The sequence below is a fragment of the Grampus griseus genome (assembly GCF_964374135.1).
Source record: "Grampus griseus genome assembly, chromosome: 1".
Lineage (NCBI taxonomy): Eukaryota > Metazoa > Chordata > Mammalia > Artiodactyla > Delphinidae > Grampus > Grampus griseus.
This window is the reverse complement of record NC_139017.1, coordinates 182595784-182619551: the sequence shown is the minus strand read 5'-3', so window position 1 is coordinate 182619551 and position 23768 is coordinate 182595784. Positions and strand designations below refer to the sequence as shown.

Here is a 23768-nt window from a genome sequence, read left to right as displayed (position 1 = left end):
GTAAAAGGAAAACATTTCACTGGCTTGTCAAAATGGCTATAAAATTCACTCCAAAAATAAAGCATTTTTAGTGCAGTAATCAAACTAGAAATCACTGTAATTAACCCTGCCACACACCTCCCTGTGTTTGAGACAGATCTGTTGTAAGTACTGCATTCTGTCATACACGTGTGGCGTCCTCCAGTAAAATAAAACTGCATTCTGTCTGTTACACGCGTTTAGACCAACGGTAGTGCTTTTTCATTCAATATGATACAACCCTGGACTGAAATTTTAAAATAATTTAATTTATACTTCAAAGTATAAACTCTTTCAGATTATTTCTTGTAAAAACTAGTTGACTAAACGGAAAGCTGTATCTCTGTATTTTTGAATGAAGCGTGAGATTTCCCAGACTGAGCTAAAACTGGACTCCAGTTGCCTAGAAACTTCAGGAGGCTCCCCCAACCTGCTCTGTAAAGAGACGACACATCGCAGCAACACCACGCCGGCCCAGCAGCACCAGTGACACATGCCAGCCACGTGACTGGGCTTCCACCTGACCCATATGGCTTCACACAAAAACGAACTCACTGTGCTCCCCCACCCTCTCCCGTTATACATTTTACGTAAGTGAACCCAGAGTTTAAACACCCGCCTTTCCCGGGCCGCTTTTCCGGGAAGGGTTTGCACTACCTACCTTGTTCGTGGTGTAGCTATCCCAGATGATAAGCTTACCATCCTGTGAGGCACTAACTAGAAGCCTGGAGGAAAAAGAAAAAAGCAAACCATGAGCACCACACCAACAAGGGAAGTCACCCAAAGACAACGAATGAAAACTAAACTTTAGTGATGACTAACGCGCTCCAACATTATCTTTGCTGACAAAGTGCACTTATTTATAAGCACCCCCCCCACAAGAATGTTCTAATTGTCAGACCAACTTCGAAAGCAAGAAAAGAAAATACTGCCAGCGATAACAGCTCAGGTTCAATCGTGCTTGTCTTCAGGTGAAGACCTGGCCACAGTCCCTTGGCTGGTCAGACGAGACAAGCTGGTTGCCTAGAACTGCTTCTGTTTGTTTTCTGTTCACCATAAATCAGATTTGAGACCTACAGATCTTTCTTTCATGAGTCAAAGGTGGTAGAAAATATTTAGTATATAATTTTCTGTTCCATTCTGACACGTAGAAAGCCTAAATATAAAGGACTAATAAGTTTTTAGATATTCAAAATTTATGAGACATTTCTCACCAAAGATACCCCATGAAAGTTTCCCAGACTGAGCCAAAATGGGACTGCGAGGCCCTTACAAACACTGAGGAGGCACCCCCTTTCCACCTGCTTTGCAAAGAGATGACAGTCTAAAGCACAGCTGTGCCTGGCCCCACAGAAGACACTAGTTAACTATCAGGAATATTTTTCGTAACAATTTTCTTGCTCTGGTCAACTGTGCCGTTTGGGATCTGTGTCTTGAAAAGGTGCTCAGTCTGTATTTGCAGAAAGAAGACAGGAAACCGCAAAAGGAAAACATGACTAATGGGCAAAGGAATTTCAAGTGAGAGTAAATTCAGGGAACCACCAGTACTCATAAGATATCCTAAGGAACTCTGTTGTACAGACTGTGCTGTTTTCGAGGAACGGCAAGAAGGCTCTCTCCATAATCCCACGCAGAGATACGTGTCAGCATGGTAAATAAGGAGAAGGATTTTCAGTTTTAGAGATTTTATCAAAACACGGGTCTCAACCATTTCAGCCGCAGTATACTCGGCTTCCTGAACTGGTCAAAACCTGGAGGTAAAATCCCTCGAATCCCTCTGACAGCGGGTCCTTTTCGTCCAGCTCTGCGCTCTGATGCGCACCCTTCTCAGGGAGCCAGCAATGAGTCTGGCGGGGAATAAATACGTGTTCAGCACTGCATGAAAAACTTATCCAGGAACTGAACTACATGCAGGCTCCAATCCTATTATTCTTTGGATGCAATTTCTTAAAGTAAATCCCTGCATCAAGGTGCAGTTATAAACATATTAGGCACTTGAAAGACCCCACGTAATCGGAGCCAGGGTCGCTCTGCGGCTCTATTTCCGCCAGGCTCCTCTAAGCACAGGCTTTGGATGAACATCAGAGCTGACGTAAAGAAGCTCGTCCTCCGGGAGGGTCACCTCTAGAAAGGCCTCCTGGTCGGAAAGCTTACTATGTGCTGACGTGCCCCAGGGTTAGAGAGACATTAAGCAGCCCCTGATCCTCCAGAAGGTGAGAAAAGACACACCTCTTAATCCCCAGTAGGACGACCGCTTGGGACCTGGTTCCTTCTGTCTCCTAGAGCTCTCAGTTCCCCCGAGGTGCCACCCACCCAGAACACCGAGGCAAGAACCAGGAGGATGCCCAGGGCTCCAGGACACTGAAAACAGGGGTTAAGTAGATAGAGGTGCAGATCCAAAGGCCTCACTCAGGCCCTTCGTTTACTCTGAGGAGGGAGGACTCTCAAGCCTCGCTGGGTTTCACTCTCAATTATAACACTTCAGCAGACGTCAAACAGGGGAGATAGGGCTTCCCTGGTGGCACAGTGGTTAAGAATCTGTCTGCCAACGCAGGGGACACGGGTTCAAGCCCTGGTCCGGGAAGATCCCACATGCCATGGAGCAACTAAGCCCGTGCACCACAACTACTGAGCCTGCGCTCTAGAGCCCGTGCTCTGCAACAAGAGAAGCCACCACAACGAGAAGCCCACGCACCACAACGAAGAGCAGCCCCCGCCGCTGCAACTAGAGAAAGCCCACGCGCAGCAACGAAGACACAGCCAAAAATAAATTAATTAATTAATTTAAAAAGGGGGCGGGGAGTTTAGCATTAATTCATGTGACTGAGACTCTCAAATGTTACAAAAAGTAGACTTTAAGTATAAAAAAATTACAACGTATTGATAAACATGTTATAAATGCATACGTAATGTGTACTGACACATGCATATACACAAACCTCACCGTGGGTATCTCCTATAGTTTTAAAAGAAAACTGCTAATCAGTGCAATAGTTTGAGAGGTTCCATGAATTATACAAACATGATCAAATAACTGGCATTCCCAAATTACAGTTCTGAATCATGAAAAAAGGCTGTACAATACCCTTTGTTTATGAAGATGCCTTAAACAAAATGTACATCCAAAATAAAAATAAACTTTCTTTGGACTTTAAAGAAGCAGAATTTTACCTATTTTACCTCTCCAGAAAACACAGCTATCTACAAAAAACAAAAAAAAATCTCTGAAGGGGTCTGGATAGCAAAGGTCCTCTTTGGTATCATTTTTTATTTTCCTTGTTTATGACTGTAAAATACAGCTCTCATATAAGGGCATTATAAAAATAAATGTCCTTTGAAGAGCAACTTTAAAACAAATGCCCACGTACCCAAGACACTGTCCAAGAAAGAGAACAAGACCCATGCAACACCCAACAGCGTCTCCTGGGTCTCCCACATCACCCCTTCTCTCAGGGGTGACCAGGACCCGGAATGCGGTGCTGCTTATTCCTGCCTTTGCGTTCGTTCCTTCGACCACAGGGCTCTCGAGGCAGAATTTGTGCTGGAACCAGAGGGCACGCAAGGCCTGGCAGCAGTGCTCAGGATGCCCGTGAGAGCTGGTGCTGCCGGCCCCCGGCCTCCCCCGAGCCCCTCTCCACATCACCACAGCTCTGGCCACACACCTGCCTTAGTTCCTTGAGCACAGCTCTTGGTCACCTCTCAGGGCACAAGTGACACATCACTAACCATCCAACGTCCTGTCTAATCAGGACACTGATGTTCCCACAGATGGGAGGAAAGACCCAAAGGTAAGATACTGTTTGGTTACCATCTACTTTTGACAATAAATTCTAAGGTGGATTGACTAGTAAGGGCATTTTTCTTTCTTTTCCCATTTTTATTCTTTCTGATTACTGCCATCATTGAAATGATCTAAGTTAGCTCTCATTTGCATTTGGAATTATATGGGATAGTCTACAGAAAAAAACTAAAAATAGACTCTTTTGTTCTGTAGCTGTTGACACTCTAAAGCAGGCAATTTCATGAACAAAGAAAAAAACAACCAAGCAAACAATTCTTCTCTGATAATTAAACATGAAAAAAATGCTCCTCTAAGAAAGGCATCTGAAATACCATGTTAGCTATTTGAAAGAACATGTTACAGTCACAAAGTCACACAGCATTTTATGTAATTACTTGGGTGGAAAAGTGGAGAAAGACTTCCCAGCAGCCTCTAAAAGAGGAACAGAAAAGAGCTGAATGGATTTCATTTCAATGCTGCTGCAGGTTAAGGGCAAGGAGAGGAGGGACCGGGAGGGCGACGGAGATGGGGAACCTAGAAAGAGGTCCGAACACGGGGCAGAATTCAAGGCAGAAAGAATGAGAGGCTAGAAGAAAGGGAGGTGGGGCAGGCAGGCCGGGGAGAGGCGGTGACAGCAGCAACGACCAGCTCAGACTCATGCAGGAACCTTGGGACACGAGTCGCTGTTCTAACCCTCTGGACACGGACACCGCAGGAAGTGGCTTCTGATCCCTGAGCCGGGGCACCGAAACCAGGAGAGGGTGTGGACAAGAGGCCACGAGGAACAGGCTGGAAAGAGGAGGAGCCATGGCACAGAGGACAGGTCACCTCCCCAAGGTGGCACGGGCGCCGAGCCACGGAGCTGGGAGGACAAAGGCGAAGGGAGGGTGGTGAGGAGGTGACCGTGTGCGCTCGGCTGAGGCAGGTGGGAACACAGATGGAGCTCGGGCACCCGGGCTGCTGTCTTGGCCTGCTCGCACATCTGACGCAAACGCCTAATTTTTGCTTTACAAGTCACAGCCAATGAGTTCAGGTTATTTTCTCCTCCGTGCACGTGTCAAGCGCTCCGTGTGCCCACGCCCCACACACCTGGAATCCGTGCCCCAGTGCATGGCGTAGATTTTGGCCAAGTGCCCCCTCAGCGTTCTCCTGGTACGCATCTGGATTCTTCCCACTGGGTCGACGTTGTTTGTGATCTTAAAAATAAAAGTTACTGCAAATTAACATCGCGTGACGCATGCTCTCCCCGCGAGGTCTCCTCTCCTTCACGCCCAGCTCGCTCACTGGCCCCGGCGCCCTGGCCACGGCTGTGCCTGCCCTGCTCCTTCCAGTCTGCCAGGCCTCGCTCCATGATTTCTCCCGTTTCCCAGGGCACCTACCTTCCCTCTCCCGGTTCTCGAAAGTCCACTACTCTACCTGTTCTCCAGGACCCGCGTCCCCTGCCCCGCTGCGCAGCAGGCCTGGGGCTGGCCCAGAGCCGCCTCCCCTCCCGTCTCTGCTGTCTCCCTAGCTGGCCGCCCGGCCCAGCTCCTCCTGCCTCCGTCAGTCCCTCATGGGTTTCCTCTGAATTAGAGCCTCGTCAGCCTACATCACAATCGAACACAGGGCCCCAGCCCTACAGGCTGTCCAGCGACCAGGCTGTACGCTGAGCTGGACCACGATGGAATCTCGTCTGTACTCTGTAGCTTAGGGCACAAAACTGTACATGCAAACCTGCTGTTCACTTCAACATACAAACCCTGATGTTAAGGATTCTGGGTTGACAAATGGAATATAAGTGTATCACAATAATGAGCGTTAAAAACACGTACAGTCCAAAGTGCATTTGAGATTCAAATGCAGGTTATTCTACGCAGTCTAATTTTTCTTTAACTTATTGTTTAACCCCAATTAAACAACATCTCCTAAAGCGCTAAGACAATGTAAAAAAATCATACTCAACAGAAGTAGGAATATAATTTTTCTTTCACATTTCTGTTCAATTCTTTGGACAAAAATATTGTTTTTCAATGAGTTGAAATGCACCATTTGAGAGTATGTCCTATCTAGCATAGCCACGCAGCTGCCTCCTAAGACACTCTCATCGCCCCCAGAGGAAACCCCGCGTTCATTAAGTGGCTGCTCACTACAGCCTCCTCCCCAACTCCGGGCAACCATGAACCTATCTTCTGTCCCTACAGGGCGACCTGTCTGCACATTTCATGTGCATGGAATCACACAACATGTGACCTTCTTTCACTGAGCGCCATGTCTCGAGATTCGTCCCTTCTATGGCTGAGTAACGTCCCACCGCGTGGACAGGCCACACTTGGTCCCTGCGCTCCTCCATCTGCGGATATCTGCTTCCTGCTCTGGCCGCTGGGAACCGAGATGACGTGAGCACGTGCGTACACGGGCTTGTTTGAGCGTCAGCTCCTCTGGGCATGCATCTAGGAGTGGAACTGCTGGGTCATGACTAATGTTTAACTTTTTGAGAATACGCCAAACTGGACTTTAGAAATCGAAGTTCTGAGGCAGATTTTGCTAGGAAGAGGAACTCTGAAATAGCTGTATCGAGACTGCAATAACCTTTACAACTCCGACCTCCGCAAGAAGGCTCGAGAGACATTATTTGTCATCTGCGACGCACCACGGCCTCGCCTAGCGTGGTAAGGGTCTGCGCAGGAGAACCCTTCGGGCAGTGTCCCACACCCTCACTGTGCACAGGAGAGAATCAGAGCGCTCCCTCTAGAGGTCCCAAGTGGAGGCGCCACAAGCACCAACCTCCAGGCCAGACCAGCGACTCTGCACAAACTGCTCTTACCTGGGAGAGAGTTGCATCTGCACACGCTTTTCTAGCATCCTAGGGAAAGACAATGATAAAGAGGGAATTAGTGCTGTTTCAGATACAGTCACTCCAAGGTGCTGGCACTGCAGTCCCGGAGAGCCTCCACCAGGGTGGGAGAGCTCAGACCCCTTCCTTCGCCGCGCTCCCACCCCAGCCCCGCACCCACGGTCCCGAGCACACTGAACAGAGAACCAGCAACACACAAGTGCGTGCCTGGCCTGCAGACCACCCCGTCTAACGCGCAGCGCCCCCGCGCTCCCAGAGCCTCCTCTCCTGCCTGTGAGGCTCCGGCACCTTCCCACAGACCTGCACGTGCGTCTCGCTCCTTCTACCAGCCCAGGAGCCGGGGGGCCCACAGAAACAACGTCTAAAAAGCACTGACTGGCCGGCCCAGAGAACTTTCCTTCTAGAGTGTGTTAACTAAGACTCTTGTTTCCAAGCCGAACAATCCCTGAAGCTAACCTCTACACAGAAGAGCGAAGGATCTGGGGTCAAAACCACCAAATTCAGGTGAAGACTGGCTGTTGGCAGCCTGTTACCTGTTTTCTTATCTATAAAATGACCTTGTGAAGCAGGTGAGAACTACAAAGGGATGTTACTCAAGCTAATTAAAATGTTCTCATTGTTCCTAAGTGATCCAAGTTACTAGAAAAAAAATCTTGAAATCTCAAAATTAGTGTGTATATATATATACATATATATATAGATATATATTTTTTGGCTGTGTTGGGTCTTCGTGGCTGCACGCAGGCTACTCTTCGTTGCAGTGTGCGGGCTTCTTCTCACTGTGGTGGCTTCTCTTGTCGTGGAGCATGGGCTCTAGGCGCACGGGCTTCAGTAGTTGTGGCGCACGGGCTTCAGTAGTTGTGGCATGTGGGCTTCAGTAGTTGTGGCACGTGGGCTTCAGTAGTTGTGGCACGTGGGCTTCAGTAGTTGTGGCGCACGGGCTTCAGTAGTTGTGGCACGTGGGCTTCAGTAGTTGTGGCACGTGGGCTTCAGTAGTTGTGGCACGTGGGCTTCAGTAGTTGTGGCACGTGGGCTTCAGTAGTTGTGGCACGTGGGCTTCAGCAGTTGTGGCGCACGGGCTTAGTTGCTCGCGACATGTGGGATCTTCCGGAACCTGGGATCGAACCTGTGTCCCCTGCATTGGCAGGCGGATTCTCATCCACTGCACCACCAGAGAAGCCCCAGCGTATATATTTTTACAAATAGAAAGCCATACATTCTGAGGGAAGATGAGACAACAGCTTTAAGAGGATCAAACTTTGAACGTAGGGATGGGGCCTAAAACGGTTTTTTGTGTAGGAATAATTTCAAAGGAAATTATGACAATTTCTAACAGAAACGTTGCCACTGTGTCGTCATCTGACCACCTGCTCTCACTGACATACATATGAGCACTCGTGTGGGAGGGGCCGGGGACCCCTCCAGGGCAAACGGTCTCACCGCTTCACGAAGCTGGTGCTAATACTCACCAGCCCAGCACAGGGAGTATATTCAAAGAGATGGTGATTATAGAGGGATCTGATTCCAAATTCAACTCAAACTATCCTATCAGAAGCCATTCTGCTTAGTTAAATCTGCTTATTTAATTAAAACACAAAAATTATATAATCAGGTATTTCTGTGCCAGCACCTAAACTTGGGGTCAAGACCAAGAGGAGGGGAGACCCAGAGCAGCTGGTTTTCCATCAGGGACTCTATCAGTTACTTACAGAGTTCAATATTTATTTCTGAGTACCATTTTTTAAATGTGTTATTTATTTATTTATTTATGGCCACGTTGGGTCTTCGTTGCTGCGCGCAGCCTTTCTCTAGTTGCGGCGAGCAGGGGCTACTCTGTTGCGGTGCGCGGGCTTCTCATTGCGGTGGCTTCTCTTGTTGCGGAGCACGGGCTCTAGGCGCACGGGCTTCGGTAGTTGTGGCACACGTGCTCAGTAGCTGCGACACACGTGCTCAGTAGTTGCGGCACAGGGCTCAGTAGTTGTGGCATGTGGGTTCAGTAGTTGTAGTGCATGGGCTTAGTTGCTCCACGGCATGTGGCATCTTCCCAGACCAGGGGTTGAACCCGTGTCCCCTGCATTGGCAGGTGGATTCTTAACCACTGCACCACCAGGGAAGCCCTGAGTACCATTCTTACTGATATTATACACAGCTTTCAATTTTAAAAAATAACAAGAATTTTTAATTTGTTTTTTGGCTGTGCCATGTGGCTTGCAGGATCTTAGTTCCCCGACCAGGGATTGAACCTGGTCCACTGCAGTGGAAGCGCCAAGTCCTAACCACTGGACTGCCAGGGAAGTCCCTAACAAGAATTTTTTAAATGGAAAAAGTAAACCATGGGACTTAAGTGGCTTCATTCTGGTTAGTGTCCAGAGATTGAAATGGGTTTCGTAATGTCCAGAGCAGACTGCAGTGACACCACAGAGAACAGAGAGAAAAACCATTTTAAACACAGGGAACTCAAATTCAGTCTTCATTTTAGCCAACAAGTGCTCAATGTAAATGAGTACAATATCCTCAGAGCAATTCAATCTTCAACTTCCAACCCTGTAGGAAGAAGTCTTCTAATGGAAACCATCTCTGTAACTGCTTAATAAAGACAGAAATCTTCAACATTTTTTAGATTAAATTCCAATTTAACGGCCTGGTGATACGTTCACAATGGCTTATTATTTAGCCAAGGCTCCTATACTGTCTGTGCTGAGAAAAGTCACTGAAGACAGCAGGTCACCTTCCTGCCCCTCACCCAGAGGAACACACACACCCACAGTCAGTCAGGCCTTATCCCGGCTGGATGTCGGTCCAGCACAGGGCAGCACGCGGCCAGGCCCATCCCACTAGGGCCGCACTGACCACCGCGGCTCTGCTGTCAATGGAGACAAGCACCCATACGCGTCACTCGGCCCGTCTTGTTCACTTGCAGGGTTGGCACAGTCACTTTGAAAAAAAATTTGCGCCTGTACATTTCGTGGAGTTCCCCTTCATCCACTGGTAGCCCATGTGTTTAAGACATGCCATATTTCAATCGGCATCCCACTGAGAGCCCGTGTTTCCTCACAAACATGATCAAAAGTAAGACGACACGGTCCCTCTGGGGTCTTTCAGCTTAAAGACCAATCTAATAAAGCAAGCGACCCCTCTCAGAATCATCTACCATCTCTTGTTTGACTTGCTGTGCCCTACATTCTTTAACAAGCATGTGTCCCTTGGGTAATCAGGGGGAAAAGGGTGTTTTTTTCCTTTGTTAAAGAAAGTCTTCTGTTCCCATTTGTTGTAATAGACTCAAACAGCTTTGTCGACCCTATACTGTGCAAAGAAACCAGCACAGCCTCAGAGGCAAGGCCTGTGCAGATGGGTGTGGAGATGGCTGTGCAGCTCGTCCACTCTCCTGGGGATGGTCCACGTGGAGCAGGTGCCACGGGAGATGCCACGGGTACACGCTGAGGCCATTTCATGTAAGAGACCCTGAATTGGCAAGACTCAGTACTAAAAAAGAGTGTAAGAAGTAAATGTATTTATTAATTATATACCAAAATGGTGATCTGTTAGATATATTGGTTTAGATACAGTTGTTAAAAATTAATTCTACCAGTTTCTTTTTACAGCTTTAAATTCCACATGTGGCTCACACGGCAGCTCTGTCCCCTAAGAGGAGCGTTTTGTGTGCTTTACAGAAAATGGGTCTAAAAAACGGGAAGAAGAGATGCAACACTCACTTTCAGCCTTTATTTTTTTCCACCGAATTTGGATTTTTTTTTTTTACCTATGCCATATGAACTCTTATTTGCTACGAACAGATCTGAACCCACTATTTATGAACAACTTATAAACAACAACTTACTGTTGCTAGAAAAACAAAATTCTGATTTCTATATTCTGGAGTGTGGCTGGACGTATTAAACCAATCTGATCAGAGCAAACCATTAAAAATACTAACTCTTCTTTATTGAGCTGTATCGTATGTTTTAAATGTTAAGATTTGAAATTCTTACAGTAAAAGGATATTTTCTGTTTCCTCTTTGATGGTAGATCTCAGATAATTCCATTATCTTTTCTCAACTTCAAGAAAAAGTCGGCTAAAATGATGCTGATCTTTCTTTCCAATTACCACTAGGCTTTCCGAACATATAATTGGTCTTTTAAAAGGAAATAATTAGGCTCCATCCTTATAGTTGGACCTAGTATGCATCCCCTTTTAAAAGTTCACGGTTTCTGCAGTGCACCATTATAAACATCAGTGACAGATTGGGAGGTAATGCTTGAGAACTCTGCAACTATCCTGCTTTCTACAGGACAGCTGAATGATACTGGCTGTTTTTATCTTCAAAGAGATGCTCTATTTGAAGATAGATGTTAGTGCTCTAAGAGCCACAACCATCCCTAGGAAACCCCTTTTTTCAAAATTAAGAACAAATCACCTGCACTTAAAATACTTTTTATTACTGTTGTTAATACTCTTATTTTTAAACAAGTTTCCTGCCCTCAACTTAGCAGTCACAGTGTGGGAAGTGAATACCACACTCTATACAGTGACCAAAAGAATGTCACAAAGCTAATTCCCAAAGTCAAGAAAAAAGGTACAAAAAGATGTTTATAAATTCTATGGAAACATATGCTGTATAGTGAAGTGAAAATATGCTAGAAAACAAAATCCTAGCAGAAACTAATAAAACATTGTAAGGCAATTATACTCCAATAATGATGTTTAAAAAAAGAAAGAAAGAAAGCAAAATCCTGAAAATAATGTCCTAGGCCAAATACCTGGATCTGTAATTTCTTTTTTTTTTTTTTTTTTTTTGTGCGGTACGCGGACCTCTCACTGTTGTGGCCTCTCCCGTTGCGGAGCACAGGCTCTGGACGCGCAGGCTCAGCGGCCATGGCTCACGGGCCCAGCCACTCCACGGCACGTGGGATCTTCCCGGACCGGGGCACGAACCCGTGTCCCCTGCATCGGCAGGCGGACTCTCAACCACTGCGCCACCAGGGAAGCCCTGGATCTGTAATTTCTACATCCTGGGCCACTTAAGATTCAATTTCAATCCAAAACAATGAATAGTCTGTATTCTGTAACCCATCTTTCCTTAAAATGGTAACATCGCATCTGAAATCCAAACGATTAACAAAACGGAGCACACATAGCTACGTACTCTAATCTGGTTTTTAAGCTGTTCGGCCTCCTGCCGTAACTGGTCAAGTTCACTCATCTTCTAATCTTAGTGCTCTTCAAAGCCACCTCAAAGAATCTTAGATCTGAAAGAGAAAAGCACAAAAAATTAATAAACAATGACTGAGTAATTTAATGAAGCAGGTGAGAGAACGAAATTGAAATTTTGAGAGCTATGGTTTCATTACAAATCAGAGTACCTTTCTTTAGCATTCATAAGAAGGTATAAAATGCCTACAAGGGCTGGGTTAACAAAGTATAATTACTATTATACACAAGCTTTGTTCAATGACAACGTCTAATAGACTATTCAAAAGGTGGTGGTGGGCTGAAGAAAGAAAAATCTGTTTAGAAGCAGGTTTCACGAAGGATTTGGGTCTCACTATAACTAAGACTGACGTTCAGAATAGCTCTCACATGAAAACCCTGGGGTAGTTAGTTCAGGAAATAGAGTACAGCGGCAACCTGGCAACCCAGCACCTCAAAGCCATGTCAATGATCTTGAACCTGTGACTGCCCAGAAGACATCAGAACGTTCACACAGTGATTCTCATTGTTTTTTTTTTGGCTGCGTTGGGTCTTCGTTGCTACACGCGGGCTTTCTCTAGTTGCAGCGAGCACAGGCTACTCTTCGTTGCGGTGCGCGGGCTTCTCGTTGCAGTGGCTTCTCTTGTTACGGAGCATGAGCTCTAGGCACGCGGGCTTCAGGAATGGCGGCACACGGGCTCTAGAGCGCAGGCTCAGTAGTTGTGGCGCACGGGCTTAGGTGCTCCGCAGCATGTGGGATCTTCCCAGACCAGGGCTGGAACCCGTGTCCCCTGCATTGGCAGGTGGATTCTTAACCACTGCGCCACCAGGGAAGTCCCACACAGCAATTCTAAAAAGACTCAGTTTGGTGTCCAACAGGCCTCTGATTCAGGACAACTTACTCTCCCACCAAAATGAGCTCTGGGATCCCAGGAGAATCAGAAACAACACCGCAGTCCTTATAGGTACAGGCCAAAGTAGGCTCAGTACAAGCAGCCCTGTTGCCCACTCTTGACCCCGCCCCACCCCCAGGCTCATTAGACAGTATTCCTGAAAGCAGGGTCAAAACACAATTATCCTATTAAACAAGAGACTTATTTTCCCAAGGGAATGTCGTAATTGGGGGTTGCATTTCTGACCAAGAACGTAGCTGTTAGGTCAATCCTAACTATGACCAACCTATCACGAAGCTGAAGACACAATTATCAACATCTTTTAATCACTTAAGAATACAATTAGCTCCCACAGGCAAACACAGTTTATGCAAGGGCCTCAATTTCCTATGCAAACACAGAGGGGAGAATTCTTCCATCATAGATTTTGTGTGAAAGTCACAGGGTTATTATAATATACACCAGATATTTAATTAACAGTAATTATTTTCTTAAAATGGAAACACATCTGGGGGAAATAACCTGGATGACCCAAGAAACGTAGTTGTTAGTTCCCAGTCTAGATAAACTTTCCTTTTCTGTACAAAAGCATTCAAAGTAATTGTTACATGGTCTATATTACAGAATACTTATTGAGAAAACAAAAATACCTTTCCCAATAAAAAGCATCTTTAAAAAGTATGTGTTAAGTTCCTGGTTCCTGCCCTCACCTGCACCCACCAGCCCACATCTATTCACAGTCACAAAACGCCATTAGCTGCCGGGGCGGGCCGGGAAGGAAGCAGAAGGGGAAGTGCTGGGCTTCTAGAGGCATCAAGTCCCTCGGGCTGACCCTAAATGAAAGTCTGCAGAACTACCAGGAAAGGCCTAATGGGGTGGGGCTGTGACACGGAGCTGAGGCATCTCAGAGGACAAAGGCAGGGCCTGCCCCTCCGGCCGTCGGGGAAGGCAAGACAGTGACACCACTGTTCCTAGAGGCATTACTTCAAGTGGGTGTCGTAAGCCCGGGCAAGCTTCGCCCACGCAGACTCCCTGGCGCCTCCCTGGACAAAGGGAGCATGGCTGGAGTTACCCTACGTGATAACCGGGCTCATTCTCTCTCTCGTTTTCATGTATCAAACTCTGAGGACTGCAGCTGATGAATATTAATGTATGAAATAATAACTAACAGTGCCAAAAGAACACGAAATAATTTTAAAACAGAAAGCTGTGCCGATGCGTTTCCTGAGCTTACGGACGGCCCTGCATCCTCCCCACCAACCCTGGCGGCCTGTTGCAGCGCACGTGCATTTCACACGTGATCAAACTATACTATAAGGACAATCCGGCAGAGCTGGGGGCAGTTTTATCCCAGTAACACTCCCCACCCCCACGTTAAAGAATTGTTCTTAGTCTGTGGAGAAGCTACTTCATTCAATCCTTCCAAAATCAACGTGAAGAAAACTAACAGCTAATGTTGTCATAAGGTACACTGAATTAAACAGTTAGTTTTAGTCAACAAACCATGTTTTCTGATCCTAATTTAAACACTAAAAAGCTACGCTAGTTTTTAAAGTAAGGACAAAACCAACAAACTCCTAGGATCGAGATAAACAAAAAGAACTTTCAGAGATGCTAGGTGGTCTTTAGGTAAAGACCCAAATCTTAGTATTAGATGGAATAGCTCCTGAGATATTAAAATTAAATATTTCTTTTAATTAGGCGCTCTTCTTTTACATATTATAAAAGAATACATATCAATACATGATAATCACCCAGCTGTATTGCTTTAAACTAGAGAAATTAATTTATTGAAAACTTAACTATCTTTAAAATGAGAAGCTCCAATTCAGTTATCTCTCAAAATTTCAGAAGCAATAATACCAATACTTGCTGACTTCAATCTTTAGTCACAAGCAAAGAGAACAAAACCAGATCTATTTCTCTTTCATCATTAAGTAACATAAATTATTAATACTGCCTTTTAATTACGGCTCTCTCTACGACCAGTGTCCACATTCAAGTTGCAATTAGGAGACTCAAAATTCATAACCGTTAATTTTTAAAGAAAAGGGTATTCATATCTCTACTACCAATAAAAAAAAGTGTCCTGAAAGGCCCTTTTTGATCTCTACAGTCTGGTCAGAAAGAGAAACCTACTGGTAGACATTAAAATTTTTTTTTTCAACTACATTCTTTATTCTACATGTTGAAGGTGTATTTTTTAAAATCCAACCTGGAAAAGAAGTTATCTGCAGCTGGCCTCTCACCGATGGGGGGACACTCCAGCACGCTCACTTCTCCCCGTCGCCCTCTGGGCACTGGGGTTCGCTCTGACGTGGCACAGTCCAGGACCTCCTCTGTGGGGCACACACACATCCACGATGGACAGCCTCCCGCGCCTTGAGCTAACGGACACTGAACTGGCCTCACAGGATGAGTGTGAAGGGACCGGGCAACACCACCATCACACAAGACCAAGCAGTCAGCACTCCCCCAAAGAGAAGTCGGCGACCCACGGACAGCAAGGAGCCTGCAAACAACCCACGGACAGCAAGGAGGCTGCACACTCAGATCCAGAGTGGGGCTGGTGGGAAGCTAACAACTCCCAATTCCCACAAACTAAAAGTTCGTCCCAAATGCTCTGCTGTGACGGTAACAGCAAGTGAAAGAGACAAGGTACAGAAAAATATATGAATGATGATAGTTCTCCTTTTGTGTAGAGAAAAAGAATAAACATCTATGCTAATGTAAGCAATCTTTTTTCTATATACACAAGAAAATGTTAATGGCTATTTTGGGGGGAAATACACAGGAATAGGGGCAGCTCTGATTTTTCATATTATCATATATATATAAGGAAAAAAGACAAATTACATATGTAAAATTATATGTGTATATACTTTTTTTTTTTCCAAAAAAAGTTAACTGGTTATCTGGGCTGTTGAACCAAGAAGCATTCACAATTCTTCCTCCATACTTTGCAGTTAAAAGAAAAAAGCTAGTAAATGTTAACCGTTTACTGGGTGAACGATTACGTATCACTAGGAACAATAATGGAGCATAGTATAAAAACGTAGAAAAATGCTCATTATATGCTAAATGAAAAACAAATTTGTGTGTAATAATTTTAGCTATTTAAGAAGGCCAGAAACATACCTGATTCAAAAACACATGTAATAAGACAGCATTTTTGTTAGAATTACTGGTCTTATTTTTCTCTTCATTTTCCAAATCCTGGACATGCAGTTTACATTCCTTTGATCACAAAAAATGATGTACATTTTAAAGGTCTTACTTACACGTAACTGCTTTTGCTGTTCTCTTCACTATCCTTAGTCCCCCAGAGCCTCTGAGAAGCCCACCATCAGGTTGACGTGACCTGGGCTCCTTCTCTCCTCCAGGGCCAAAGTCACGGCTAAGCACTGGCCATGCTGACTCAGCGCACTGACCAGTCTAATCCACTAAGACAGGACCTGCTGAGAGCCTCACTTCTGTTCTTTGTGACCCACATCTGCCACCAGCTTTTATTTAGAGCTTGTTTTGGAAATACTTTCCACAGAAATTTAAGTATCTTAAAAGCAAGTATGTGAAGGGATCTGCCCCTACTTTAGGTTATACCCAGTATCTCTGTAAGTTAAAGTGTTAACATGATTTTTTATTTAAATATTTCACATTTGTGACATAATGTACTTCACGATTAATGCAGCACCACGCCCCGCTAATCAAGACCCCTGTAAAGTCTCGGAAGGACACTTCAAGGGCCCCCAGCGCCCCAGTTATTACCCAGTCACTAACAATGATACGAGCTGATATTAAGGACAAAATGGAGTGACTGCATCAAAATATAATTTCAGGTTCTGGTTTTGCGACACACAAGGAATGTGACTTTCACCCGCTCACTTTCCACTCTGGTCTGCTGACTGCACCACAGGAACGACAGCACCAACACCGCAGGGCCAAGAAGAAAACTAACAAGACAACTGTAAAGGGCTCTGTAAGCCTTTCTGTGTGATCAGTGATCAGACTATTAAGTGCATCCCCCACAGAGCAGCCGCCACGCACACGCGGGTTTGCGACCCACAGGAAGGCGGCCCGGGACGCCAGCCACCGGTGCCCGTGCTGCGCTCAACGTCCTGGGGCAACAGCAGCCCCGCCGAGCACCCCGCGCCACGGGGGCAGGAGTCTGCCAACCTGCTCGGCCACACGAGTACCAGTACCGCACCTCACCTCCAGACAAAAGAGCATGCTGAAAGAGGGGAGTTTGCATGAGGGATTTGAATCAATTTCACCAGCTTTTCTGGTTTTTCTTCCATTCCCAAATCCAAGTTAATCTCCGAAATCGAGACAGCACAAGTCCAAAGGGCAATGGACAGCAGTCAAGCCCTTCCTGGGTCACAGCTGCTTTAACAAAACCCGAGCAGTGAGGGCAAATCCCCAGGGTGCGGGACAACTCCACCACGAGACACCCGCAGCCTTCCCTGGCGTGGGAAGGTATACCCTGACAGATTTAAGAATAAAATGACGTGTCTGAAATTCGCTGTAAAACAACCAAGGAGGGAAACAGGGGAGAGCACAGAAAAACAAGTTCGGTCGTGAGTTGGTAATTGCTTTAGTTTGGTGATGGAGTTCCTTATACTATTTGTTAACTTATTATGTATTTCAATTTTCCATTAGAATAGTTTCTGTTTAAATGTTAGAGACCTTGAGTCTTGATTTAAAATCCAAATGTACAGAGAAAACCAGGAAAAGCTGAATATCGTCTGGGTATCTGATGACAAGGGGCTGCTGCTCTTTCATTCGGTGCCATAATGAAACTGAAGTCCTTAACCGCGAGAAATGCTTCTTACTTATGAGTGAAATGATATGATTTGGGGACTTCCTTTAAAACACTCTGATAGGAAGAAAGGAGATTAAACAAAACTAGCAGAATTCTGTTAGAGCTGGATGATTTCATAATATTCTGCCTGTAATCTATGTTTGAACATTCTCTTAATAAATTTTTTTAGAAGTCATTACTTCTTGGTATTGTTTGACTACATTACAAGTATGTATGAAATCTGTTATATATCTCTTAGTTTTAAAAATATAGGAGCACAGGGATCTCACAAGCAGATTGTGTTGTATTTTGACATGGATCACGCTGCCACGTTAGCTGGTTGTCTGTGAGAAAGAGACAATCCCAAAAATTCTCAAATTTGTCTGAACAACTGAACGGTTGACCATGGAGGCTGGTATGTTTCAAAAGTGACAAAAAATTAAGTTTTGATGAAACATTACATCAGCTTCTAAGAAGTAGCAGATATCAGAATATTCAATACAAAGTAAACCATAACTAGTTTTTAATATGGTTGACCAGCTGGTAATGGAGACTGACAGAGGAAACTTAGTAACACACAAAATTCCCGTCTGGCTCTGGATTAAAGTATCCAGCAAATTTTTACACCTTATTTTAAAACTGACATGTGTGTGTTACATTTTACTAGAATGCAATGATTTAAATAGTCTGTCCCCAACATCTAAGATACCCCATGAGATTTTCCTGTATCTCAATTTTCTGATGCAAATTTTAAAAGACAACTCACAGCCCCTCAGTTAAGTGTTTACCGATAATCACAGCCCCTCAGTTAAGTGTTTACCGATAACGCACACATAAGGCATTTTATTTTTCACATTTCACATTTATGGACAATGTAGTATATACTCTTCTTCTAAATTACTGTTTAACTCCAATTTAAGCATATCCCCTTAAAGCACTAGGACAATGTAAAAAATGTAATCATTCTTACCAGAACTAAATTCATACAACGATCGTACATTAGTTCTGTGAATAGAAATAAAAAAGATACAAGATATAATCTATACATAAAGTGAATTTAATTATTAGCCTTACAAAGGTCTGATCACTAGGAGGCCCCCAGCTGATGTTCTATAAGAGGGAAGAAGAGTCTCACTTCCGTTTACGACCTTTTGAAAATAAAGGTTCTTGTACTTTTCAAATCACAACAGAACCTACACATAACTTCATAACGTCACTGATAGTCAAACGCCACATACACTCAAACTGAATTTCTGGGAACCCATGTGTCATTTTAGGAAATCCACGCTAAACCCAGACATCACGGCAGTGGAAAAGCCCCCAAGATGGTACCATGCTGATGTCTGGTCTGATGCCCTGTGAATGGTTCCAACACCACTGCAGCACGTGCTTTCCTGATTTCCCAAGACCCAAAGCCAGTCCTTGAGTGAGTGGGGTCATAATAGGGTTAAATGCATCCAAAGGGATTTACTGCCTAACAAAAAATCAAATATGTACCGGGACTTCCCCTAGTGGTCCGGTGGCTAGGACTTGGCACTTTCACTGCTGGGCTCGGGTTTGATCCCTGGTCGGGGAACTAAAATCCTCGAAGATGCGAAGCACAGCCCAAAAAATAAAATTAAAAAAATCAACCATGTGCCTGAGAACAAAAGGACAGTACTCCAGCCCCATGGACAGATTGCAGAGAGCACAAAAAGTAAAAAACATATTTTTTGTAAGCCAGCTCCATCCTCCCTCCACAGAGATGTGCCTCATCAGGCAGGTAGCAATATCAATAGCCGCAAGATTGCACCGTCTGCTCATCTAAAGCCATCGTTCAGAAGGCACTACTTAGTTTTACCATCACGTGCAAACTATTTATGGTTGCTACGCAAGGTCACATTTGAAAATTACTATAAAGAATCTGCATTTCAGGGCTTCCCTGGTGGCGCAGTGGTTAAGAATCCAACTGCCAATGCAGAGGACGTGGGTTCCAAGCCCTGGTCCAGGAAGATCCCACACGCCGCGGAGCAACTGAGCCCGTGCGCCACAACTACTGAGCCTGCACTCTAGAGCCTGTGTGCCACAACTACTGACGCCTGCGCACCTAGAGCCCACGCTCTGCAACAAGAGAAGCCACCGCAGTGAGAAGCCCGTGCACCACAACGAAGACCCAACGCAGCCAAAAATAAATAATAAATAAATATATTTATATAAAAAAGGAATTTACATTTCAGAACACATTAAAACATCTGATAAGAAGTACGGTACTGAAAGCAAAGTTGCAAACATACTGTTATTGTGCTGAATAATTTAAAACCCAGACTTATTTTATTTAAGCTATCATACGAATACTGTTTTGTGCCTGTTAAGAAAAATTCTTGAACTAGAAGGGAACATTCGAATCTCAATCCACCTCACATTTCTAGCTAACAAAGTACCAGAGCAGGCCTAGAAGACCCAGGGGCCCTGGCAGCACGGACAGTGGGAGCCAAGGGAGCCCAAGCGGGCAGTGCTGCGGGGGGCGGGTGGGGGCTCAGGGAAGGCAGAGACCACCTGCTGCCCAGCTCCGTGCTGCCCAGGGCCCACCTCTGCCGGCTGGCACCTGCCTAGGGGTGGCAGGAATGTGCTTTCCGCCCCCCCCCCGCAATTCCCAGCATCTCCCAGCCCCGCCCCAACACGCAGCCCCTGCCGCGTCTCTGCGTCTCCTCCACCGCGAGCCAGGCGCAGCTCAGGCTCCCCTGCTTCCTTCGAGGCTGTGGGATTCTGTCTTCCCACCTGAAGGCAGCAGCCAAGGCTTGTCCGTGACGTGAAAAGTGGGCCACGAGAGAGAAACCCCTACGGACGGGACGCATAACTACACCCTTGCTGACAGTGGGAGAGATGTCCTAAGCGACAACCCAGGGAGCCGAGGTCTTGTTCTAGTGAGCAGAGCTGCCCTAAACTGCTCCTCCCAAACCGTCAATTCAGACAGCCTACAGCTAGCATCTCCCCGCGAAAGTTCCAGAAAGTAAAGCATGACTCATGCTCATCAAAGTACGCTGATTTCTTCTGAATGCGTCTTGACTTCTGCAGAACAGCTCTGTGAGTCTTCGACACCCAACATCTCTGCTGAGCGGTTCTGCCGCAGGAAACGGGGCAGCCTGTCTGCGTGCCGACCAGGCGTGGCACCCAGGCCGAGTCCGGGAACTGGGGCCATTCTCCCTTTATCAGCAGTGCTCTTGGTTTCGCTCTACAAACCCCTCATTTGTCTTCCTCCCCCCTGTCTACCGAGCATCTGCTGTGGACAGAAGACGCTGTGGCTCCATCCCCCAAGACCAGAGTCTAAACGAACGACAGACGAGGCCAACCTCACAAGCTGGCTCAGAAGAGTCTTTAGGGTCTCACCACTTGGATCCCTGACTGCTTCAAAATCACGTAAAAGGTGATTCACAATATACTCTGAGGTCACAGCTGACTTAGGACCCCTTGCCATGTAATGTCACATGTGTCCTCACCACCCTCTAGGAGGAGGTTCAACCGATTGTCCACACGGTAAACAGGAGGAAAAGGAGTCACAACCTACCCGAGATTCACAGTCACAAACGGCATTGGCCACGGTTCTGATTTAGGCCAGCTCCAGAGTTAACCATGCAGGCCCTCTAAGCAATCCCTAACTGGCTAGAAATGGTCAAGGGACCACAGAAAGAAATTTCACTCCCTTAATCACCTGCTCCCACACGTCATTCCAGGAGGACAAGCTCTCCGACAATGATGCAATGGAAGTTAACACCTGGACATGGCCTTCTGCCCCAGCCGGGGGGAGCAGTGTTTTCTTCCTAATGGAGGTATCCCACCAGGGGCAAGAGATCTTAGGTTCTCCACTTCTAGAGGCAGCATCTTAAAACCACTCTACCCACCAAAAAAAAATTTTTTTTTAATGTAAATTGGTGCAGTCACTATGGAAAACAGTATGGAGGAGGTTCCTTACAAAACTAAAACTAGAGTTGCCGTACGATCCAGCAATCCCACCCCTGGGCATGTATCCGGAGAAAACTCTTAATTCGAAAAGATACATGCACCTCAACGTTCATAGCAGCACTATTCACAATAGCCAAGACATGAAAGCAACCTAAGTGTTGCTTAGGAACACTTAGGAATGGATAAAGAAGATGTGGTGTATATATACAATGGAATACTGCTCAGCCATAAAAAAGAACGAAATAATGCCATTTGCAGCAACATGGATGGGCCTAGAGATTATCATACTAAGTGAAGTCAGACAGAGAAAGACAAATATCATATGATATCACTTAAATGTGGAATCTAAAATATGACACAAATGAGTTTATTTATGAAACAGAAACAGACTCACAGACATAGAAAAGAAACTTATACCAAAGGGGAAAGGGGATGAGAAGGGATATATTAGTAGTTTGGGATTAGCAGATGCAAACTACTATATATAAAACAGGTGAACAACAAAGACCTACTGTACAGCACAGGGAACTACATTCAATATTCTGTAATAAACCATAATGGAAAAGAACATGAGAACGAATATGTATATACAACTGAATCACTGCTGTGCACCAGAAACTAACTTAACATTGTAAATCAACTGTATTTCAATTAAAAAAAATTAAAACTGCTTTGACCATTAGTTTGAAAATTGAATGTCATTAGTTCAGGTGAGCTGTGATTCAGGTTTACGGGTTGCCAGGTGTCACCTCCAGGCCCCAGGCTCATAGGACCCAGTGCCTCACTCATCTCAGCTCCTACCCATCTCCTCCAATCAGCTCATCGCTCTAAGCAGGCGCTGTCCGATACAAGTACAACGGGAGCCACATGTGGAATTAATTTTCCATCAGCCACATTAAAAAAGTAAACAGAAACATGGTTACATTAATTTTAATAATACATTTATTTAACCCAACCAAAAACGTTGTTTCAACATGTACTCGATACAGAACAATTGTAAGTAGGCTATTTTGCACTCATTTGTCGCACTAAGTTTTCCTTGCTTTGTTTTTCTGGTGGAGCCATGCGGCATGCAGAACCTTCCCTGACCAGGGATCGAACCTGTGCTCCCTGAGTTGGGAGTCCTAACCACTGGACCGCCAGGCAAGTCCACACTAAATTTTTCAAGTGCAGGGTGTATTTATAGTTCAATTTGGGCGAGCCTCATTTCCAGTGCTCACCAGTCACATGTGGTTAGTGGCCACCAGCTATTGTAGTGGCCAGCACAGCACTGGGCCCTTCTCATCTCTTCACTCACACAGCAGGCACCCAACTAGAGGCTGCCTGACCCACTTCAGTAACCTCCTAAAGGAACAGGAACTAGGCTCTCCCCACATGGAACTAACCCGTCTCCCAGCTCAGACACTGAGCAAGATGAGGTGGTCTTACCTGACCCCAGTATCACCTCCCCTACGTCGCCTTACAGATCAGCTCACTCACCTACCGGATGCTGGCAATTAGGAGTGACAGCAGAAATCACAGTGGGAGGCGCGAGGTCCTTTGCAAGTGGCAGCTCAGAGAGTGGGATGGGAAGGCAGGGCTGAGCCAGTGCTGGACAGCAGGTGTGAGTTACCCTCACCCAGGTCGCCTTTCCCTCTGGAGTCACAGGAAACAGCCAGTGACCCTTTCTCCTGAATCCTTCTGTCTGATGCACTAAAAAACCCATCTGTTCTTCCGTCCTGTTCTCCCTCTACAGCTGACCTTGCTTCCCAGGTTGAACACAGAGCCTAGTACATACCCCTTCAAACCCGTTGAGGCCACACAGGAAGTCCCACTTGAAGGATTTCAGAGCCAAACTTCATACATAATTGATGCTATCCGAGAAGTGAACGGCACACACCTAGTAGGAAGGTCTAACTGGGAAAGGTGGCAGGGACTGGACATCAACTGCACAAAACAGAGGCACCTCTGAGAGGCTGTAACCCTCAAGTTTGGGGGAAACTCTGCTCTCAGCTGTGCCACTTGCACTCCAGTACGCAGACGTAATCTTTGCTTTCACACTCCCTGCAAACTACGATGAGCACAACTGGGTCTCCCACGTGCCTCTGCACGTCCAGCCGGCCTGTGCAGGACCGGCTGGCAGAGGCCACGTGGCTGCACCTGGCTGCGGGCCGCACTTCTGACTTCCAGACCCCACTCTCAGTACCAGGTGGCCTCCACCGAGTTGACAATCTCTCTGTGCCTCTGAATTTTGGTCTGAAAGTAGAAACAGTAACACTACCTACCTCACATGCTATGAGGCCTCAATGAGAATCCACATAAAGTCCTTAAAACCCGAC

At 45.8% G+C, this 23768-nt stretch overlaps 1 protein-coding gene across 4 annotated transcripts in view; it reads right to left on the bottom strand.

Moving 5' to 3' along the window:
- The window catches only part of GNB1 (G protein subunit beta 1), a 91387-nt gene that overhangs the window by 14152 nt on the left and 53467 nt on the right, over positions 1-23768 (bottom strand). For all 4 annotated transcript variants that reach the window (XM_082660466.1, XM_082660464.1, XM_082660463.1 and 1 more), the window contains 4 exons: positions 11777-11879; positions 6603-6641; positions 4889-4995; positions 680-743 (listed from right to left, as the gene is read on the bottom strand). In XM_082660466.1, the coding sequence (XP_082516592.1) occupies positions 680-743; positions 4889-4995; positions 6603-6641; positions 11777-11833 (267 nt within the window). In that variant the 5' untranslated portion in view covers positions 11834-11879. The remainder of the gene's footprint in view (positions 1-679; positions 744-4888; positions 4996-6602; positions 6642-11776; positions 11880-23768) is intronic.